General features: G+C 38.5%; 1 protein-coding gene across 2 annotated transcripts in view; it reads right to left on the minus strand.

Moving 5' to 3' along the window:
• The window catches only part of slc2a4rg (SLC2A4 regulator), a 43,007-nt gene extending 21,858 nt beyond the window's left edge, over positions 1–21,149 (minus strand). The window contains exons 1-2 of one of the 2 annotated variants that reach the window (XM_044114831.1): positions 20,542–21,149; positions 18,247–18,482 (exon numbers count right to left, since the gene is read on the minus strand). In XM_044114831.1, the coding sequence (XP_043970766.1) occupies positions 18,247–18,482; positions 20,542–20,793 (488 nt within the window). In that variant the 5' untranslated portion in view covers positions 20,794–21,149. The remainder of the gene's footprint in view (positions 1–18,246; positions 18,483–20,541) is intronic. The other variant, XM_044114840.1, reaches the window with a different exon arrangement.
• Between the last annotated feature and the right edge of the window lie 1,052 nt (positions 21,150–22,201).

Raw genomic sequence — 22,201 nt, forward strand, 5'->3', positions numbered from 1 at the left:
AAACCATGCATTACTATTTTCTAGGATACCTTTGAATAAAGCTCAGGTCAACTAACAGCTTTATAAGTCTAACAAATGAGTGATTTAAAATGTAATTCCTGCACAATGGTGCGATAAGTGGCACTGTAGTCTTGAAGCCAAAAAGTTCTGGGTTCAGACCAATTTCCTTAATTTTGGGAGATCTGGAAGGAGGTGATCAACCGATACTTGCATGTGAAGCTGATATTATCCACCGATCTTATCTAAAAAGGTCTAAAAATCAACACCACTGTCCTCTTCTATTCTCCTGTGAGAGAGGTTTGACTGATAAATCAGCCCACCTGGTCATCTCTACATGTTTGCAGTTAACAAAAGTCACCACTCTGTTGCCAACTCAGCAACTTTCATACTATATTTAGCGACATTTCATACAAAAAAATTGGAATCGGCCAAAATCGGACTTGGCATGTCAGGATTTTTAAAGGTCAGTAATTGGCGATAGGCCAGAAAACTGCAATCGGTGCATCCCTAAGGACTAATGCTTAGACGCCAACTCTGGAGGAGCTCCAGAGATTCTCAGCTCATGTGGGAGACCGAAACAAATATGGTACCTTTTGCCTGCATTGAAAATGCTACACAAAACAGTATATCACCCTGAGTACACAAAACTCAGGGTTAAATTGAGGTGATGGCAGCACTATATTGTGGAGATGGTTTTCTTTAGTGGGGTCAGGAAAGTTGTCAGTGGAAAAATACCTTTTTTTCAAAATTTTAGAGGCTACAAAATGTTTGTGACAGCAAAATTTGAAAACCAGGCAACGTTTTCACTCAGTGCCATACTATGTTGTGTTGGTCCTTTATGCAAAATCCTAATAAAATATATGCATGCATGCTGCAGAAAAATGTGAAAAGGTTCAAGTAGTAGGATTGCATTTGCAAGGCCCTGTATGTGTGACATTTGGCCCATTTAAGTGCATGCACAAACAGAACCATACAGTCGGTCTCTCACACACACCCACACACTCAAAACACACTTTTACCTTCCTTCCACCTTCAATTTGGATTGGCCTTAGCTGAGCCAAGAACACACCTCTTTGGCAGCAGCACAACACATGGGCCGGCTAAAGTCAACATGCCTGGTCCAGGCACATATGGAGACTTCTGCTCTGAGCCAAGACAAGAAGCAGCAACAAGATCAGAGTTCAAAAAGAAGAAACCACGGTCCGATCCATCCTGCAGCCAAGTATTGTATCCACTGAGAAGATAAGAGCTGCAGATTAGTATAATATTACTATGTTGCAAAACCTTTTTACAAGATTCTTATGTTTGTATCTGTCCAGGGTCCAGAACAACAATTTGCCCAGTCACACTGAATTTTCAAAGTTTTCCAGAAATGAAATGTTGGAAACTACAAATAATAACTGCAATGCTGTCCAACAACTGCTCAGGCCCACCCCAGCGTTCTCCCCCACACACTAAAAAGACACTTGAAAGATCACAAAAAATGGTTAGCAATTTAAAATACTTGCTCTAAATCATATTTTAGAGAACAGAAATTGAAGATATAGAGAGGTGAACCAACATTATGGTGAGATTTTGCCATTTTTCTCATGAATACAAAACCTTTTAACCCTAAGCTCACCATAAAATAATAAAATTTGTCACAGCATGTTTTAATGATGAGAGGAAAACGTCCTGGAATAGTTGGATGAAGTTTGTCTGAATGGAACATCTCACAGCAGATTAAATTAACTCGCAGGGCTTAGGTAACATTTATGGAGGGAAAAAAATTAAATCCTGAAGCTGCAGAGTTTTTCCACTGAGTGTTCCACTGTACATGCTGCAGTTTACTGAACAGTTTTATGCTCATGAGGATTCAATTGCATTACAGTACCGCTACAGATATTATCAAGCGGGTGGTGAAGATATTGTTACCCTATCAGACAGAAAGCAGAAGTTTTACCAGCAGCTCTAACGCTTTTCAGTTGTTTTCTCCTCATTAGACCTAGATGCTGTTAAAAAAAATAAAAAATAATCATTGTGGGGATGTTTGGACTGTCATGAACTCATATCCTGAAAGACCATATCTCTGGGCACTGCGAGTTTCCTCCAGCTGCTCCACTCAGGGAACTCTGCACATTCTTTTCACCTATACAGCTGGTATTCTGAAGGTCTTTGCTTTTCTCGTACCCTACATAGTTCATCTTACCAAGAGACAAATAAAATGAAAGCGAAACATTTCATGCATTTATTTCTTTTTATAGAGACCGGTGAAGAAATTGGCTTTTTATTTAATAGCTCATCAACCCTGAGTGAATTTAACAACTTTTTTCCTCCACCAAATAGAGTTGTAACACTCATTTGCGTGTTGCACCTTTCTAGCAAAGCCTGTGCTCTGCTTTCCATAGCAAGACTTCCAGCGCCTTCCTCTTACCATTTTTTTTTTCTTTTTATGGTGCAATAAAGTTGAAAACCACAGACAAGACTTAGATGTGTATCTTGTTTTCCAGGAAACAGCGCTGAATCCCATAGGCTGCTTGAATGAGGGTTAGTTTAAAGGTCAACAGCAAAGAAGAGACAGAAGGCTGGTGGGCAGCTTTATTGTTTGGAATATCTGCTGAACATGGACGGTCTAGATCTCATTGTTGCAACAAAACGGCAACAATGACCTCCCTCTTCTTATAAGCTTAGCTGTAGTTGCTTTAAATATCACTTATTCATCCAGTGTGATCATGTGATCAACGCGACCCCCACCCACACCAACATCATAATGTAGTGTTTGTATGCCTTCCTAGTGTGTGTGTAAAAGCTTCCTAATATCCATAGCAGCTGCATGTGCCTAACAGTGACGAGGCAGCTGGTGTTTGACCTTTATAGTTAAAGTTTAAAAACACTGTCTCACAAACTCATGACTAAAATCAGCGATCAAACACCTCTCTGTTGGAGTCATGGAGAAATTTACATCCACTGCGCTCCCTTTTTATCTATCATGAACACAAACAAATGCAAATGCACACCAGGCCAGAGCATCGCACATTATAAACACGGGCATGTTTCCAGTCACACTTTTGATCTGGTGAATTTTTTTTCTTTGTTTTGTATCACTCATAACTTTGCCCTCTTAAGAGTTAAAGAAGCTCACAGGAATGCTACCCCCAAAGCCACAAAATATTGTCTCTCAGATGCCAGGGTATGCATCCCAGTCCTTTTCCTCTCCGCTCGCTCAAACTTAAAGCTTTGAGGATCTTGACTCTCTATAGTTTGTTTATAAAGATGAGACACCGCACGTTACTTCAAATTATAACAACCCACAGATGAAGATGTAGACGAGGATTCTAGGAAACCTGGACATGTAAAGTGGGGAAGTGGTGTCAGAAAGAGATGAGCTGTTGTCAAACTGGAATATCATAATAGGGAAATGTTGGGAGTCTACCAGGTCTGACAAGGCTGGTGTTGGTGATCGTCTGCGTGTCGCCTCATTCAAACCCACTATTTATAGAACACACACTGCTCTCAATCCTGCAACCTCCTCTGTGCCCCATCATTCTGCCTGGACCCCAATAGCATTATATAATGTCATCTGACCCCCAGGATCCCTGGTCGCTGGCTAGCTGCAGGACATCGTAATGATTGACAGTAAACAGTCTGTCAGTGACTCAACATAAGAACCCATGTCTACATCAGCGACCCTTTGTATTTCTACACAACCTTGGCTAGAAAATATTGGAAAAATGTAACAAACAAAAATTCATGTCTAAAAATGCATAAGAATTTCATCGTCTGTCTTTCCTACTTTTACAACTCGTCCATTTCATTGCAGTCCACGCACATGTCAGGCGTTACGTAAGCCCACGGGCGGTGAACCCCCGGAGAGGGAAGGGCTGTTGGGCAGGAGCTGTGTCTCTTTAATGTGGCCTCTCACTGTGGAGGCTATTCAGTCTCAACACAAAAAGGCCTCTCTTTCTCTCTCTTGATCCTAGAATGCAATCTGTACCCTTCAGGACATGCACACAAACAGCTTTGTACTGGCAAAAAAAAAAAAATGAAAACATGGAGCAAAAAGCAGGATTCCTTCAATTCCATCTTATTAGATGTATAAACTACACATATAGATGCAAATGTATAGATGCAAACAGTTTAATGTGAAAGCAAATTCCCTGCAAAAAGAAAAATACATCTATATTTCGACTTGGACATGCCATAATATTATTTTTAAATCAATGGTTCTTCAGAAAAAATATATACATTAAAAGCACAATGGAGGCAGATGCTATTCTGGCAACAATGAGAGACATATTCAGGCTGGCTCACATATATACATATACACAATATAACTGCATTTATTTCTGAACATAAGCTGAGAATTTAGCTGGTAACTGGATCAGATAACTTTTAGCTTAATCTGCCCTTACTGATTATCTGTCAGCTGGAAATTTAAATATCCAATTTTAGTTAATGCATCGTACTTTCCACGTCATGCCAACAACCACAGTCTTAGGTTTGGTCGTGTTACCGAGTTAAGAAGAGTCAAAGTTAGCAATTTGCAGTATAGGTAGGATGTTTAAAATAAGGTCAGTAAGAAAGTCAGTACCTAATAAGTTATTTCAATTTAAAAAGGCATTTCTATGATGCGTCTGAAAAACTAACCTGTAGTATAACTAACCTGAAGTAATTAATTACTGTTTATAGCAAAAAGGTCAGAAAAAAAAACTTCACATGTGTTGTGTTCTTATCCTTAAAGACAAATTGGAATCAGCTATTAGTGGAAGCAACTTGAAACTTAAAAAAGATAAGCTATAGGAATTGGAAAATGGACATAACATTTCTGAATTGTACAGTTCAAATCAATAGAATTGATGATTATTACTATGCAAGCTGCTGATTAAGACAATTTTAAAGTGCTGTTTTCATCCAATAATAACTTAATATTAGTTATATATGAGAGAGGAAGTGCTATAAGCTGAAATTTTTTCAACTTTCTTGTACTGCATTTTACTGCAGTGACTTGACTAAACCGGCAACTTGCACAAATTATTTTTTTTAGAAATGTTAGTTTAGTTGAATAAAAAATAAAATTGCATAAACTTTGGTAATTTAAAATCTATGCCAATATCAAAAATAATCCACACCTATACAAGTAATCAATCACCTTAAATGTGTGTGTATATGTCGTATAAATGCAGTAATTTCTCCACTAACTGATGAATTTAACTAACTGACGGAAACAGCTGCTCAGATTTCCTCTGTGACTCTCGCTCAGACCAGGAAATCTTACAATGTTTAGTCTTCTGTCACCACAAAAATGTTGGCAAAATGCTTCAGATATAGAGTATGTTATCAGACATCCTAATAATTTCTTACTTGGTTTGTATAAACAAATTACTGTTCAAATGTACTATCAAGCATGTGAAAAAACTAGTAATTTGAAACTCCTAATGGCTAATAGTTGACTAAACTAAAGTAAGTGTTGCGTTTCTGTCAAAAACACAATAAGATTCACTAATACATGTTCCGTTTGTACGTTGAAAACATTGTCGACCCTTAGTATTGGCTGCAGCACACTACAGGCATCTGCCATCATAAGCAAAATTGAGAGGCTCAAATGTTACAAATTTAATTATTCAAATTTGCAATATCATATCCAGAGGTTTGGAAATCACCTGCCTTTTAGAATAAATGCTTAAGGTTCACTCTCTTCAACATTTTAGTTGGTTTTTACTTATGAATTATATTATAAAACAACTAAGCAATCATGGATTGGTCTTTGGCTTATAAATGTATATAGAACAACATGAGCTATTCTTAATGAAAATAATGCAAGTAGCATCCACTTTACAGTATGTACCAGTTTGCTGTGTCAGGCTTGATTGTGCTGTTTTTCTTAAAGGAAATGTGAACATTTCATAATGTGCTGTGGTATCAGACAGAATGTAACTGCTTAGCTGTCTAGCTGGTGGCTTTTATGCTTACTTTTTGTGGGTCTCCACCTTCTTAGCTCGCACTGTCTGTAAAAAAGATTGTAATCAGTTTTTTAATGACTAGAGACTTTCTCTATCTGACACTCGCCTGTGGATATTTGGCTTTGTCGGAGACGGGGGAGCAGAATGGATCGCTAACAGCAACAACGATGGTTTCCTTTCACAAAACACAGGAAACCAGGCAAGAACCTGCACTGGCTTGTGGTGGCAGCAGGGCAAATCTCAGGAGTAGGCATGAGTGGGAGTGGGATGTGAGGATTGAGAAACAAAGTTGGAGCATGAGGGGAGAAAGACAGCTGACCGCAGTTGAGGGTCTTCAGCGTTTACATTCCTTTCTGTTTCAATTAATCCTCCCTGTCCTATTTCTAGCTTGTATTTCTAAGTCAGTGATCTGTCATTTTCCATCTTTTCTCCCAACTATTTGAATTCTAAAACACGGAAAAGGGGATGGAATTTTTTCAACCATGATTTAGTTTTTCCAACTCTGTCCATAAATAAATTCAGTTTTTTCTATTGCTGGTGCAACCAAAGATAATTTGGTTTGTTTAGATACATAAACAGCTAACTTGAATGGATGTCAAAATAAGGAAAAGAAAACAGCAATTTGGCAAGGTTCTGTGGCTTGCCTCAACAGAAATGAAGAATGACATGCTGCAAGATAAGGAAGCGGTGTTATTGTAGGCAGGAGGGCCTATCTTTTTAGTGGGCCTCAGACATAAATGGAAAAATCAGGCTAGAAAAACTAAGACCCCTGGTCAAAACAAATTCCCTACATTCCCTTGGTAATGCTGGTTGAGAGGAGTGCCTGAAGTCAAGAGGACATTAGTTTAATCTACTTTATGATATTATAGCATTGAATGTATAAGACATTGGTTCAATGTCTTCTGTCCGGCAAAATTATCACAAATGGTGTCTTCTGAAGAAGTTACTTGTAGATGCCTTATTTTCTCCCTGCATTTGGAGGCAAAGTTCTAACTTAACTTATCGCTGGATCAATGTTGCACTGAACATTTTGATTGTTCGGAATATATAAAGCAATAGGTTCTCAATTTCTACCCTCTGTGCCAACAAAGGGACAGTTATTAAAATGAATAGAAGCAATAAGAGCATATTATGAAAACACTAAAGACACAATGATCGTAAAATGAGCATATCCTGGCAGACCGCAGCCGAGAGGCAGAAATTTGCTTGTAAATGACTGGGAGGGTGTTACAACCCGTTGTTTATGAACATATTATTCTTTGTTGCAAGAAAAGCAAAAATATGACTACTTACTTTCATAAAAATGGAAAAGAATAGTTGCAAGCTGGACGCAACTGGTGAGTCTACATTTGTGCATTTTCATGGAGCCAAATTCCAACCGACAGCCAGATGGGAGAGCTTGCCAGGCTCAGCTCTGGCCCAGAGAAAAAGTCATGTCTTGAAGAGTCCCGTCTGTTGAACAGTCAGGGGTTTCCCTGACTTAAACATACAAGGTAAATGCATTTTAATTACATTTTTTTATTTAAATTAAAAAGAATCAAAATGCTTTTTAGGCAAAAAAAAAAAAAGTGTAAGGGACTCTTCAGTTGAGGTTGCCCTGCCACTTTTAAATTTAGACAAATCACTCAATTTTCTTGATAAAATTTGCCTAGCAATGATCTTCATTAACCCAATGCTGAACTTCTTAACCATGAATAATTCAAGACATCTTTACTCTGTGAACACACTGAAGTATTCACAAGACGTAATCTCGTCTGCATCCGCTAATCCCCGCAGGGTCACCGCGGGGTGGGGGCTGCAGGGGCATCTGCAGCGGTCACTGGGGTGTGGTTTACTTGGAGAGATTGCCAGTTTATCATTCATCAATTTACTGAGGCCAATTAAGCTAAACTATGAATGCAAAATAAAGAACATAACTTAATGATTCACATTCAAGGATTATATATCTATTTCTTTCTTTAAGTGTCCAAAAATTGACACCAAACTTTTGAGCCATTCCCTTACTCCTAACTCTCCCAGTCTCATTCTTTCCATCTTTTCCTTATGGTGCAATTATGGTGAGTAAAACATAGTGTAAATCCAACCAACCGAGACCGTGGTGTTGATTCTGGGTCCAAACCGGATTGGAGCAGATTGAGCAAGAGCGAGGAAAAACTGAAGCAGCTGAACATCTTACTGGATCATCATTCTTCCGCTCTGATTCCAAATTACAAACAAGACAAACTTCATTCAATTACTCTAAACTGGGAATCACTGCAACCGTGTTTATTTCTCCATCAAAGCCAAACAATAGACTTTTAGAGGTTTGCATTAAAGCCCACTGTGGGCGGGACAGCAGCTGATGAGGAAACAGTTTGAGTATACAGTATGCAAAACCTCTCAGTGCTGCTTCACCACAGAAGAGCTGCGACTTCTAGAGGTTACTTGCACACTGATCCATACCTTCCTCTGCATCTGAGAGAAAAGCTTCACACATTTAAGCTCTGTGTAATGGCATGGTTGTGCCACTACACAGAGCTTGAGTTTGAGCACAACCGTTTGAACTCTCCAAGTGACAAACCACTCTACCTTATCAAGGCAATAATACGAGTTCAAGTTGTTTAATAGTGTTGCTCATCTAAAACATGTATGGGATATACAAGTATTTGAACTATTGTGCAGTTTTTGTATTGTGGTGCTTATTGTTAATCAACCATAAAGTTTCAAATGAAGCAATTTGGTTTACCACAAACATGTTTATTAAAAATGGTTTAATAAAATGGTTTCCCAAATTAGACCACCATTGCTTTAGAAAAACAAATCTCAAATTTAGCAAACAAAAGCAGATTTAGAAACGTTCTCATCTTAGTCTAGGAAATATTAGTAAAGAAAAGGCCGTCATACATCATATTACCAAAGAAAAAAAAACCTGTCAAACACGTTCCATATTACACAAAGAAGTGTAACAACAGGTTTAGTTTGTTGGTAGTACAATGTATGTAAACTCTTTTAGATCTAAGTTCTAGCCTGTAAGTTAGAAGAATTGTGCAATTTAGGCCTCTTTTTTTTGAAGCGGTGATAAAAGTGGTTTTCATCTTGGTTAGAGCTCTAATTTGTTGTCTGTATGTTGTCATTTTGACTTTCGGCTGAGGTTTTCTCCACAAATACCCCAGAGCCAATAAACAGATTTTCTACAAAGTCTTTAAACAGACAGTTAAAGGTTGTTTTTTTTTTAACTCTGAGATGCATGAAAATGTTTGAGGATATTCCACCATTTTTCTGGACTCTCTTGTGTACTAAGATAAATGTCCCCTCTCTTGAGATTAAAAACCTGGAATATTATATGTATAAATATATATTACAGTCAGAGCTCAAAGCCCCAGAACACAAATGTTGTGTATGAGTACTAAGCATATTATGAAACTTTCAAAAACAGCATATCCATCAGACAGATCCAAGATCTCCATTTTCAACTGAACTTCAGTGTCTTTTTTGTTTTTTTTTGTTTTCCTTTGGCATTTAACATTTATCTTAATTTAAATTAATCAAATATTAAATAGTTTTAATACTCTTAAATGTTAGGACTTTCCCACATTTACACAGTTCAGGGTCCATTATGGTTCTCAAATGAATTTTTGAATTATTGTCTTGTGTTTTAACAGCAAAAAAAAAAAAAAAAAAAAAAGTTTTACAGCGTTAACTATGGTTCCGCTGATTTTTCTGTGAACCATTACATCACCCACACACTGGTCAACACCTGGAGAAAAAGCCTGGTCAACAGAACAAAGAAACAACCAAAAGAACCAATACACACAACTCAGACAGCACTGCCATCTTGCTGCAACACACTACTACCCACTGTTGACAACACTTATTTGGTTCCTCAAATTGATAAAAACAGGTGTCAGCTCTCAACAAGGCACGGAAGTTTGAAGGCACCCAATTAGAACCAGTTCAAGATTGAGGGTTCTTTCCATGGAAAAAACCTATTTAAAGCATTTGAAGATTTTTTGCAACTCACTCTTTACAAATGCTATATTTTTGGTAAACCCCTTAAACTAAAACTGGATTTAGCCACCGCAGTCACAATCTAGATTGAAATGTTTTGAAGAACCATATCAAATGTGTCAGGCCCAATTTGATAACAGGTGAGCTGCTGGGCTGGTTCAGCAGGATATAGCAAGCACACTCCAATGATGCAATGGTCAGGGGTTTAGAAGACAACAGCAACACTAGCAGATATGTGCTAATGAAGTCTAACTATGTCACTCTGTGCATGAATTGCTATCTTAGCATTGTGCTTCTGATGCGTAATATCAGATAAAATTGGAAAACGCACAACCGCTTTCATTTGTAGAACTGATTGTCCGTCTGTCAGCACTAGTTGTCGGAGGGCACGGTTATAATTCATTATCCCATTCAACAAAGTCCTATTGTTAAAGATGTGCATGTCTAAACACACACTTGAAGAAACGTCCACAAAGCACAGGGGGGGTTCTAGGAGCTTAAAAGAAACTGGGCTTACTGGTTTTCACAGCTTAGGTGTGGTGTGTTTGCATTTTTTTTAAATATGTTGATTTAAGCTTTCATCTTCAAAGTGGAGTATTGGTGAAGTTATTTCAAGCACAACAGAAGATATTTAACCTACACACTCCCCATGAGTTGTTCCTTCACTCTTTGATTTACTTACTGCCTCTGAGGCCCTGGCATTTTGACAAATAACTGTCCACAGTGTTTAACTTTACACCACAAAATCAATTGAAATGGCAGAAGTTCACTACTGCTCTCTTCGGCAATAAAGCAAAAGACAGCAATGTCAATAATCCTTCAGGTGGAACTGAGGTCACGGACAGCTGAAGTTTCTCAGCATGTAGAAAGTTACCTCTACAGTGAGCCTTTCTCTTCCTAAATGCTGGTATGGCACATTTGAGGAGAAACAAATAAAGTGAAATAATTATTCAAATCTACAAAATAAAATGGGTACAGTGTCTAAATTACAAGCTCACATATGGGACATAATACCAGCCATCTCATGCTCGAAAAAAAAGAAAGGCAACTGAGCGTTACCCGTTAACTTTTAGTTCTTCAAACTTATTTTTACATGACAGACAACAGAGGGAAGAGATGCATGGTGCCATTAAAATTACCCTATATTTGCTAGAAAGCTATAAACTAACAAATTTTAGCTTTTTATGCAGATGAATATTGCAACATTCTCCATGAAGATATGTGTACATGTCTGAGCGTGGGCACGTTTCAGGCTGTATCATACATATTTTTAGTACGTCCCTCCCGTTATTTTAAACTTTATTTATGCTGAGGTCTCTGACCCTCAACATCAAAGGCAATGATTAACCCAAGTTATTTTTGATCCCTAGCTTGCTTTTTTTTTGGGGGGGGGATCTTACTACATTCTTTCACTTCTTACCTTTGTCTCTGACTATTGTACTGATAAGTACAGTGAAAATAACACAGATATCTTTCATTTACATATCAATTTTAATTTAGAGAGTTTGATTGAGTATAACAATACATTAATGCAGAGGAGCTCCCATCTTATCGGTTCCAGCGAATACAGTCGTTATCCTGACTGTAATTTTAATAAAGAATTAAAAAAACAAAAAACTTTCTGACAGCTAAAACAGGAAGATGAGATAATGCGCTTCTGGATTTCAAGAGGATTTATGCTACTTTTCAGAAAAAAGAGGGCAAGAGAAACAAAGTAGGATGTATTGTTATAAAAGGCAAATGAAAAGTATTAAATCAATTTTGTTCATTTTTACAAATAACGTGTAACAGAAAAAAATAAAACATAAGTTAAATATATCTGTCTGCACCTATTTTTATTTGTTTGTATGCACGTCAGTCATAGGAAACCAGGGGCCTCATGCATAAAAGAGTGCGCAGTTTTCACACTAAAACTTGGTGTATGGAAAAAAATTTTAAAGTGCCGCACACACACAAAAAAAAATCTGGATGCATAAAGCCCTGTGCACATCTTTCCTTTACAAATCCTAATTTGCGGGAAATAGAGCGCAGCTGCTGGTCCGCCCCACAAATACATATTTAAATTAGTATAAATACCTGGAAGTCTGCCAACACGTGAAGCAATAACCATGGCAACGTCCTTGTTTGAAGCAGTATAAGTATTTATAATAATTATTATATATTTTATTTAAAAGGTGCTTTGAGGGCATATAATGTCACCTCACAAAAATAAAAATACATTAAAAAAATAAAAAATCCAAATTAAGATTGTGTTGCCTGTTAGAACAGTCCAGCAGGGATTTAAAGAATGACTGCGTGTCAGAGAGTCTTTTGAGTGGGTAATGTGGACGTTTATTCTAAATAGTAGAATCATGTGCATGAGTTGTACATTTGCAGAATAAAGATGCTGTATACATAAGTCGCATTCACAAAGTGGGCGTGGCTCCACTGAAGGATGACTGCAGCTGGACCGGTACCGCACGCTCCTTCTTTAAGTTTTGCTCAGAGAGCTGATCAGTCTGAGCAATCTAGACGCTCATAAACCATCATCAACATTTCCCAGCAGATCAATATGATCTCTGAACAAACGCTCCCTCTTAATCCTTCCATTGGCGATGTTCTCCACCGGAGCCAAAGAGCTCCACAATTACGCGGCACACCTTTGCGCAGCTACTTATATACGTGTGATTGCATACACACCTTGATGGCCTTAAAAATAGTCAAACCTCTTGATTATTTTTAATCAGCAGGTTTGAGTTAATCTGCTGATCCAACCCTGTTTTCTTTCGTTAGTGAGAATGAAATTACCCCGCAGATGCATTTCATGCGCTTCGGCGCACGGGCCAATGCGTTACAACTTTATGAGAAAGAAAACTGAGGAAAAGTACTATTTACATTCGAGCAAGGTTTGCACATAGTTTTATTTTTATTTACTTTATTTTGTGTGCGTTTTAGCTTATCGTCTGAGGATAAATGCGGTTCAGTTTCACCGTTTAGGTTTAAACAATAAAATATTAAAAGCAAGAAAAACATCGGGTTTGGTGCTTCTTGGTCTAAATAATACCGAATGTAGCCAGACTTCAGTGTATTTAGGTGAGTTTTGGTGTTTTTGTAGTTTGATATTGCCCAGCGAAAAAGTGTGCATGCATTTACGCAAACTTTGACGCAAAGTACATTTTTATACATGCCGACTTGTGCATAAAATATGGCGCCACACATTTTTTTGAGCGCGCGCACGGCTTATGCATGAGGCCCCAGAGCTGTTAAAAGAATGACAACGGTTGTGTGAAAGATACTGTAAAGTTGAGAGAAGGCAAAAAAATTAGATGCAGCTGAAGCTGGTGGAAAAGGGGAGGAGTGGCACACAACAGCTGCTGGTTGGTATGGAGACTTTGTTGGGTAGAGGGACAGAAAGATCTACTGAGAAGAAGGAATGACAGTTGACTGAGCTGTTTCTAAACGCTGCTGTGGCAGAACAGGAGGCCTTATGTGAGTGACTATTAGTGTGGGTGAACAAGAGATGAAGCATTTTACTGCAGAAATGCAGAAAATGTTCAAAAGGAAGTTCCTCTCCTTTTAGTCTTTAAGAGGCACTGTGTACCTTTTCACTAAAGAAAAGGTACACAGTGCTGAAGCATTCATTTACACCAATGTACAGTTTTATAGGTTATGTGAAGGTTAGATTTTCTCAATTTAAAAATACTTTTGCAACCAAACAAGCTGAATTTCTAGAATTTTTCTTTTTTACATCGATTTGCTAAAAAAAAAAAAAAACTCCAGCCGTTTACTCAATTGACTGTGCTCACACACAGTAAAACAAGTCGTTTTAAATACAATCATTTAAATTGAACTTCTACTGGTCGGTTTATTTAGTGGTTGATGAGCCACAAACATAATACTACATTATCAAACTATGTACTATGTACAAGCTTCTCATTTGTCCACCCGCCTCTCAATCTGGAGATAATAAAGCTGCAGTGTTAAATGATGAGCTGTCACTTATCATCTGTGGTTTTAAATTGCCGGCACAGCTCTGCGACCCAGATCCTGAGGTTGACCTACCAGACGTGCCAGATGCCTGTTTGCGTCCTGATCTAGGCCCGCCCCTCCCGCATAACTCCATTCATTGAGGGGTGACCTTTCACCCTTGCCTGTCAGTGTAAAAGCTTCAACCTCTTGCGGTTTGGGCGAGAGAGAGGAAAAAAGGGGCTGACGCGACATGTGAAAACGGATCATCAGGTTCAGAAGGAATTCTTTTAAAACTAAAGACAACACTGACAAGTTCAAACTACTGAAATGTAAGAAAGCAGTCACCTAAACAGCAGTGGATTGTGTTTCTCAGGAGGCAATGTCAGGGGTTTGAATGTGGATTAGTCGTCTCAGACTAGATTGGGGGGTGGGGTGCTGTTTCACAGACTCTGACCTTCAACAACCAGCTGAAATGTCTCCTCTGGGAGCGGAGAATTGGTAGGTGTTATGGTCATGGCTAGGTGAACTTGAGAGGTGGACTTCACTCCCTCCTGCCCAAAAAGTCCCACTGACTCTTATCTGAACAGAATATCAGTAAATATAGAAGAGACACACCACAAATCCTATCCACTGCCCCCTCCCTTCACTGCCGGTTGCTTTGGTGTCGTGTTTATGCCAACTCAGTGTTTTCCATTCAGGCTAGCCGACCGTGTACCTGACCAAGGACAGATAAGAGAGACAAACTCTTCTCATCAAAATAAAGTAACCCCTCCCCTGTTCATCTCATCAGGCCTTATTGGGTTTTTTTCCTTGCTCATTTCAACTAGTCTCACTTCAATATCAGGGTACTGGATCCCATGCTGATGAGAATTGACAGGTCGAACACACTTTGCTTTAGGGTGTGAGTGCAAGAGAGACTTAATCAGACACAGGACTCTCTTAGGAAGGGCGGGGGAGTTGACAAAACGGGTGGGAGCTTTGAAAGATGTTCAGGGGGTTTTAGTTTTGTTAATCGAATAAGCACACATGTGAGTAGGTGCATTGGCTCTTTCTCTCTCATCCTGCAAGGGTTTTTGCCCAGACTTGCCGAAGGGATAGTGACCTACTTTGCAGAGTTCGCAAACCAACAAGATAAACCGTGAAAGTGAAGAGTTTTGCACAAGTTACAAAATGCAGAAAAGTGAACCAATACAAAACACACAGAGGGGTGAGCCTCGTCTTCCCAGCAAAAAGTCTCCTTAAGCACACATAATCCTGTGACAGAAATAGTATTAACTAAGCTGTTGGGAAACAAATGAAGATGAATGGTTTTGTTGACGTTATCTGAAACAGAGTACAGAGTGCAGCAAACACACTCCTGGTTACACCCACTAAACGCAGAAGCTTGCAAACTTAACAGGACTGATATTCCATACACCCCCTCCCCATTGTTACAATTAAATCATTTTTTTCTTTAGGTCAAATTTTTCAAAATCTGATTTTTGTGAAGTACTTTTGTAAAAGCTACTTATATCACTGATGAATACATGGGGGATGGTACAATATTTTTTCTTTTATTTTCTTTCGGATTTAAAAATTCTTTCTCAATAAAAAAAAAAAAAAGATGTGTCATGTTTCTCATACATTTCTTAGAGCATAACATCAGAATCAGGTCACATTTCTAACAAAACTAGAAATGTTTCATCATTCAGGAAAAGCCTGACCAGTGGATTTCTAATAAATTGCGATTAATACCACATATTCATCTGGTTAACAAATAGAGCCAGAATTAGATGAAGACTTGGTTCGCTTAAGGTAAATTTTATTCACCCGATACACCAAATCCAAAGTAACACCTTTAAATGAACTGACAAGTTTTTAAAACAGGCTGCTATTTTGTTGATATACCTTTACTCGTTTTCCAATATATAACATGTCCGAATCAAAGCGTTATAAATTATCAATATCAGTTTCCCGCAATTTACGTGTTTATGTGAGAATTATTTTGACTATTGAAACTACTGTGGTTTGTCTTATCAAAAAGACAGTTTCAAATCTACTAGAGTTACATATACAATGAAACACTATTAAAAACCATTCACCAATGTTTTGATGATCAAAAGAAATCACTGACTTTATGAAGCAGGGTAATTTCCTTATGGAATCCCATTTAAATATCCTTGGAGCTAAATTATCAACAAGTCATATCAAAACAAAAAGTAAAAATGCTAGCATTAGCTTAGCACTTTCAAAAACATCCCTGCATAAAAACTCTGTCAACACAAGTAAAACACAAGTTTGTTGCGGACTGTAGCTAGATTTACTTGAATGTAAATAGAAACAAAAGGCTGACCTGCTAGAAACTCTTTTTGTGACGAAATATTTTTCACCATCAAGAAAAACGGATATCGTACAGTTTGAAAAGTCAGTGGAGAACAAGTGAAGAGAAACACAATCACAGTAGATCTTGTATTACAAATGAAATCAAATGTGTTACCATACTTAACTTCAAACTACTGAGTTTTGAAGCATTTCCAGGGCATTCATTTTATTGTAACATTGAGATCAAGTAGCATCAAAATAGTTTTTTCTTCAATTACTGATATCAAGGACAAAAACTTATTTAAGTTCATGCTAAATTAAACAGAAATTAAAAAAAATGCATTGTTCAGCTGGCAGGAAGTATTCAACTTGTGTTGAATACATTTATCTGAACTGTCATTCTTTTCAGTAATTTAAGAAAACTTAAAGATAAACTAACAGAATCCATGAAAACGCTTCCAGTTAAAACAAACTTAATAAATTGTGATTAGATGCAGCATAGTGCTAAGAGGAACGTATCATCACTATGACACAATTTAATTGTAAAAAACTTAGTTCCTTGACACTGAATGCAAAACAAACACAAATCTTAGTCTGGCAAACTCACTGCAATATTAGAAAAGGTCAACAGTGCAACAAACAGACTTCACTTTTGTGACCACACCGTTATATAATGTTATGCAATCTCTCTTACAGTCTGAATAATGTCAACACTGAATTTGTTAATGTGGTAGCAGTGTCCTCAGTGAGATTGCTATGATTGTACTAAAGCTTTACATCTGGTCAGCATGTGAACGTCAAGAGACAAAAATAGATGCTTTCTTGGCCATCATAGGCACTATGTTGAATTCAAGCAGTTTGTTCTGATTTAAAAGTAGAGTCAGTCTTGCAGGCTCCCAAGAGATTTTCACTCACAACATAGTATAAATGATCACTGACACGTGAAATTCACATGTTCAGATGGAAGTAAATGAGCGTGGTGTTGAAACCCCCTTAACCATACACACCCTTTCTCAAATATTATGTTTGTTCAGTGCAGCAGCAATCAGTTTTTTTAAGTTACTTTGGAATATATCTACTACACTGAGCTAACAGACAGGGGAAAAAAAAAATCCAGTTGTTAAGTTTTTACACTGTACGCCCTGCAGGCATTTTAATAATCTCCAAGAGTCATCTGAAAAACAGGTAGGGACTTGACACAAAGAGTAACCAATAGCTAAGTAAAGAAAACGGTTAAAAGCTTTAAAGCTAAACTTATCTCAACTCCCAGTCCTCTTTCATATTACATAATCACTTATCAGTGCATTAAGCTTATCGCTGCGCGCTGGTTCTGTTTGTTTTTCAGACAACAGTCTGAATGTGTGTGTAGCTTGCACCAAGAAGGCTGTGGATACAAGTGAAACAGCTAAAACAGAGGAAACAACAATGCCAGCACATACAAGCAGAAACAATAAAGTTTATCTGCCCATCTACATGAAGAAGGCAGCTAACACATCAAATGGACTCTGGAGAGGAATATAACTTAAAACAGTCAATATGATGACTTTGGACTAATAAAAAACTTTCCCAAAGCAGTTAAACTGACTTATCAGTAGCCTGCCTCCTTGTTTTTTCCCCTCCTTTGGTCAAGCATATTGAGCAATTCTGGCTCTGACTGCAAACTCTGACTCTCCAAAGGAATAGTATTTCGAAACTATTCTGGATCGAGCACTAAACATGCGGTCAGTTAACCAGTACACTCCCACACTATTCAGACCAAAACCACTGGACGGTTATAGGCAGATGGTGTATTTCACTTCTCTTAAGACCTTATGAACACAAGTCAGAGCTGAATGCAAACTGCCAGAGCCAATTGCTTTTATGACAACAAAGTCACAGCCAAATTAGCCTCGGGCACAAGAGCCACACACAGCAAAATACCTCTGTGCCTCAGAATCCTATGGGCTGGCAGAAGGAGTGTGTTTGTGCAAAAATGCAAAATGGGGCTTTGTCTACAAGTTAAACGATGCGGTCCACAAACAAAACCAAAAATAAATGGGTCCACAACTGTTGCTGGCCTCAGTTTTCCTACCTGTTTCTGGGGACTGGGATGTGGGAGGAGGGAAGGGGTTGTATCTCCGCCTGTGGGACATTTTGCCCCTGTGCTGGCCTGAAGCTGTTGGCCAGCTCTGCCTGTTTTCCTGGGTTTCTGATGTCCAAACTTATGGAGCTGCCTGGCAACTGCCTGCCCATGCCAAGGCAGAGGGTAGGACTGGCCCTCTTCAGGATCCCAGTGGAACCAATGTCTTTTTGGTCTCTGACAGCTGTCTGGAAAAATGAAGCAGAAAAAAAACTGAACTTCCCTTTATCATGCCAAGTATTTGGAGTACTAATTACCTGTATTTGATATAGTTAGAACTATTTTTAAAAATACATTGGAAGGTTGTATGAACTGTTTCTCATTTAAGTGAGCTCAAACTGTTAGAAACTGTTTTTTACAGTATCTTAAATGCAGAAGATAAGTCTCTGGAAAAAATAATGGCATTTTTAAATCAAAAAATTAATTCACAAAATCTACAAAGCTTAAATGGACAGTTCGGATACACTGAAATGATGTTTCTGTAATGTTATGATCAGAAACAGTTCCTCTACCAGTAGTAAATAGATATCATATCACAGTGAGCTATTCAACCTTTCTAGTTGATGTTGGCAAGTTTAAACCATAAATGCTACTTAAAGAGACACTGCTAAATTGGTGGAATATATACGTTGAGACTTTCACAAGACACGACTCAGTTTTTTCCACCATTACATTGGTTGACACTGCAAACTGTATAAATATGCCTCATGTTACTAATCATTTTAGTTTTCCAAGAATTGAGTAACATTATAGATATTTTGGCTGTTTGTCAGTTGTACAACAGCGTTGAAAATTGCACATTCCTGTGTTTTCCCAGGTCTCCTGAGGATGTTGATCAGGTGGAACAGCTAATTAGGTGGATTTATACAGATAGCAAGCAATGGCAATAAAACAGTAGCATAGTCACTTGCATGCTGCTTGGCTGAGAAAAATCACAAACCTAGCAACTGTCTCTAATGAAAATATTGGTGCTTAATATCTATTATTGCCCAATCTTCCACTGAAACATTTTCAGTTTGACTTGTTACAAAATCCCCAAAACAGCTAAACACTTGGTCTGCCTGACTAGCTGTTGGCATTTTGCCACTCTGAAGACTTCTTCATTTTTCCACAAACTCACTGCAAGTCACTTTTTTCCTATTACAGTACTGGTAGAACTATCACTAATATTTTCACAGAACCTAACTTCAGAAAATCCAAACTATCTCTTTGAGTTAATGTCAAAAACCTATGTTAATATAAACCAACATTTTCAAAACTTTGGCAGACTTCCACACCCCCGACCCCCGTCTCTCTCTCTCTCTCTCTTCCAGAAGCCATAAAAAGTTCACTCCACCCCAAACAGTACTGTAGCTTGCTCATTTTTTTTCTCCCAATCAATCATTAACAACTGTGTCGGCACAGTGTGTTTTAAGTGGATTTTAGCACAGAAAATCAAGCTCAGCATATGGCATATAAAAATGGTCACACCATAGAATAAATCATATTGATTTAACCCAGTTTCGTTTAATACCCCCCTCCAGCCTTCGGTCTTTTGCTCTTCCCCACCCCCTCCTACAGTAACTATATACCTCCAGGGGGCCCGCCCCCAGTAAGAACCACTGACATAAACACGCGGCAAGGCAACGGTCTTACCTCCATAAAAACCTGACTGATACATTAATAAAATAAATTTATTCTATACTGCTAAAAACATGTCTTTATTTTGTTCTTTTCAGAAAGCAACTAATGGCTGAAAATGTGATTTAAATCCAAACGTGATGCAAATAAAAAGCAGAAGCAAAATAAACAAATAAAAAATAATCATATAGACTCAAATTAGTATTTTGAAGAGTTTGCGTGAAGGAACCGGGCCTGTGAAGCCAGGAAGCTCACGTTGTAGCTCCACCCTTAAGTCATGGGGGAGGGGGTAAATCATGTAGTTTAGAATCCCTGCCCCCCTTTATGCTGTAAACTTTGCTCACAGAATAAGCAGCCATTTAAAGCGGTTTAAACACAGGATAAACACTTTAATTGACGCTTTAGTGAAACTGGCCCTTTAAAAAAAAACACTTTATCCAATAAAAAACATGTAAAAACAAGCCAACAGCTATAGCTGTCTCATGCGAGCATCGTGGTCGTCACCGTTACAAGCCATTAGCGGCATATGTCAAACTACACCCTCATGTTAACCCCGTCTGACTCTGTGATATCTGCGTGGCTACGTGGGTATACATGTGACTTTGAAAGCTTAGAGAAAGAACTCACTTTGTCCACGTTTTGTAATATTCCAACGCCCGGTGAGTGCCCGCTACAGACGGACGAAGTTCGCTCGTTTTTAACCGCCGCCGTCGAGCCTCCGTCCGTTACGCATTTGTAAAAGATGGGCCCCGGTGTGAAGCTGCTTTTTGCCACCGCTGGGACACGGCTGTTGTAGCGACCCGGCCGGCAGTTGAAGTCCACGACACCGCCGACGCTTGTCCCGACCGACGACTTTTCCAAAATGCATTTGGACTCCATATTTAGTCAAGGAGAGTGGAGACTAAAGGAAGTATGTCGGCTTTCTGTAGGGTTTTAGTGCAAATTGCGGGAATTAGATACATTTATTGGGATTGTCGCAGTTTGATAGGAGCTATTTGAGTCCTAACTTCTATTCTAGTCTACATGTGAAGTTTTTTCCACCGCTGCCGTCACCGCCGCAGCCCAAGATATCCAAAAAGCCGCCCGGTTAGGAGGATAAAAAGATTGTTTTGCCTCTTTCCTCCAAACCAATGCCACGCCCCCTCATCTAAGCTCCCATTGGTCCGACTCGTACATAAACATGTCACTTTGGCACGCGTCCACTTCGAGACTGCCTCTGATTGGTTGTTTTGCTCGCGTCAATCACGTTTTTTTTAAGTCTAAGTAATGCGGGAGGAAAAGAAAAGGGGGCGTGAGCATCAGTTTACCGGCCGGTGTTTGTCGACGAAGAGCCGGTGTGGAGCAGGGGCAAAACAGCCTTCTGCCCCTGAAGCAAACTGCGCAGTAACGCTTATGCAAATTAACCGACAACGTAGTGGATCTAAAATCATGCTGGATAAAGTTTATTTTAACCGTTGATTCAAATTACTACGCTTTTTTTCTCCTCAGGCAAGGTCGTGAAGTAGTTAGACACAACAACACAAATAGTGTGCGACACATTGTAAGGAAGTCCTGTGCATCTGGAAAGTATTCGCAGCACTTCACCTTTAACACATTTTGCTATGCTGCACCTTTATTCTAAATTGTGTTAAATTAATCTCTTTCTTGGAAATTCTACACAGAAATACCTCATTATGACAATGTGGAGAAAAATTTGAGGTTTTTGCAAATGGATTAATATGGGAAACCAAAGAATCACATTTAAGCCACTGCCTACACCTTGATCCACCTTTAGCAGTAGTTAGTCTCAAGTCTTTTATGATGCCACAAGATTAGCACACTTATCCTTGATTCTCAAGTTCCATCATATTGGATGGAGATGCTTGTGAGCCATTTTCAAATCTTTCCAGAGATGTTCAGTAAGATCCAACTGAGCTCATTGGGACCTCCAAATTGAAATAAGCACAATATTTTCATTTCCTTTCCCAGATTCATGCTTCAAGACAGCCCTGTCTCAGAGGTCTGCAGACAATTTCTTTGATTTTATTCTTGGTGTTTGACCTTTGACCTGCCCTGTCAACTGTTGGACCTTATATAGATTTATATCTATATATTTAGCAAATAAACTTGCTAAAATCTCTGAAACCTTTTTTTTTCCACAGTGTCATAATGCAGTATTTGTGTGTAGAGTTTTGAGGAAAGAGATTAATTTAATGCAATTTTGAATAATGTTGTAACATAACAAATTGTGGAAGAAGTGTAGCAATGTGAATACTTTCTGGATGCACTGTAGCTCTGCAGAAAATTG

Source organism: Gambusia affinis, linkage group LG01, assembly GCF_019740435.1.
Source record: "Gambusia affinis linkage group LG01, SWU_Gaff_1.0, whole genome shotgun sequence".
NCBI classification, from domain to species: domain Eukaryota; kingdom Metazoa; phylum Chordata; class Actinopteri; order Cyprinodontiformes; family Poeciliidae; genus Gambusia; species Gambusia affinis.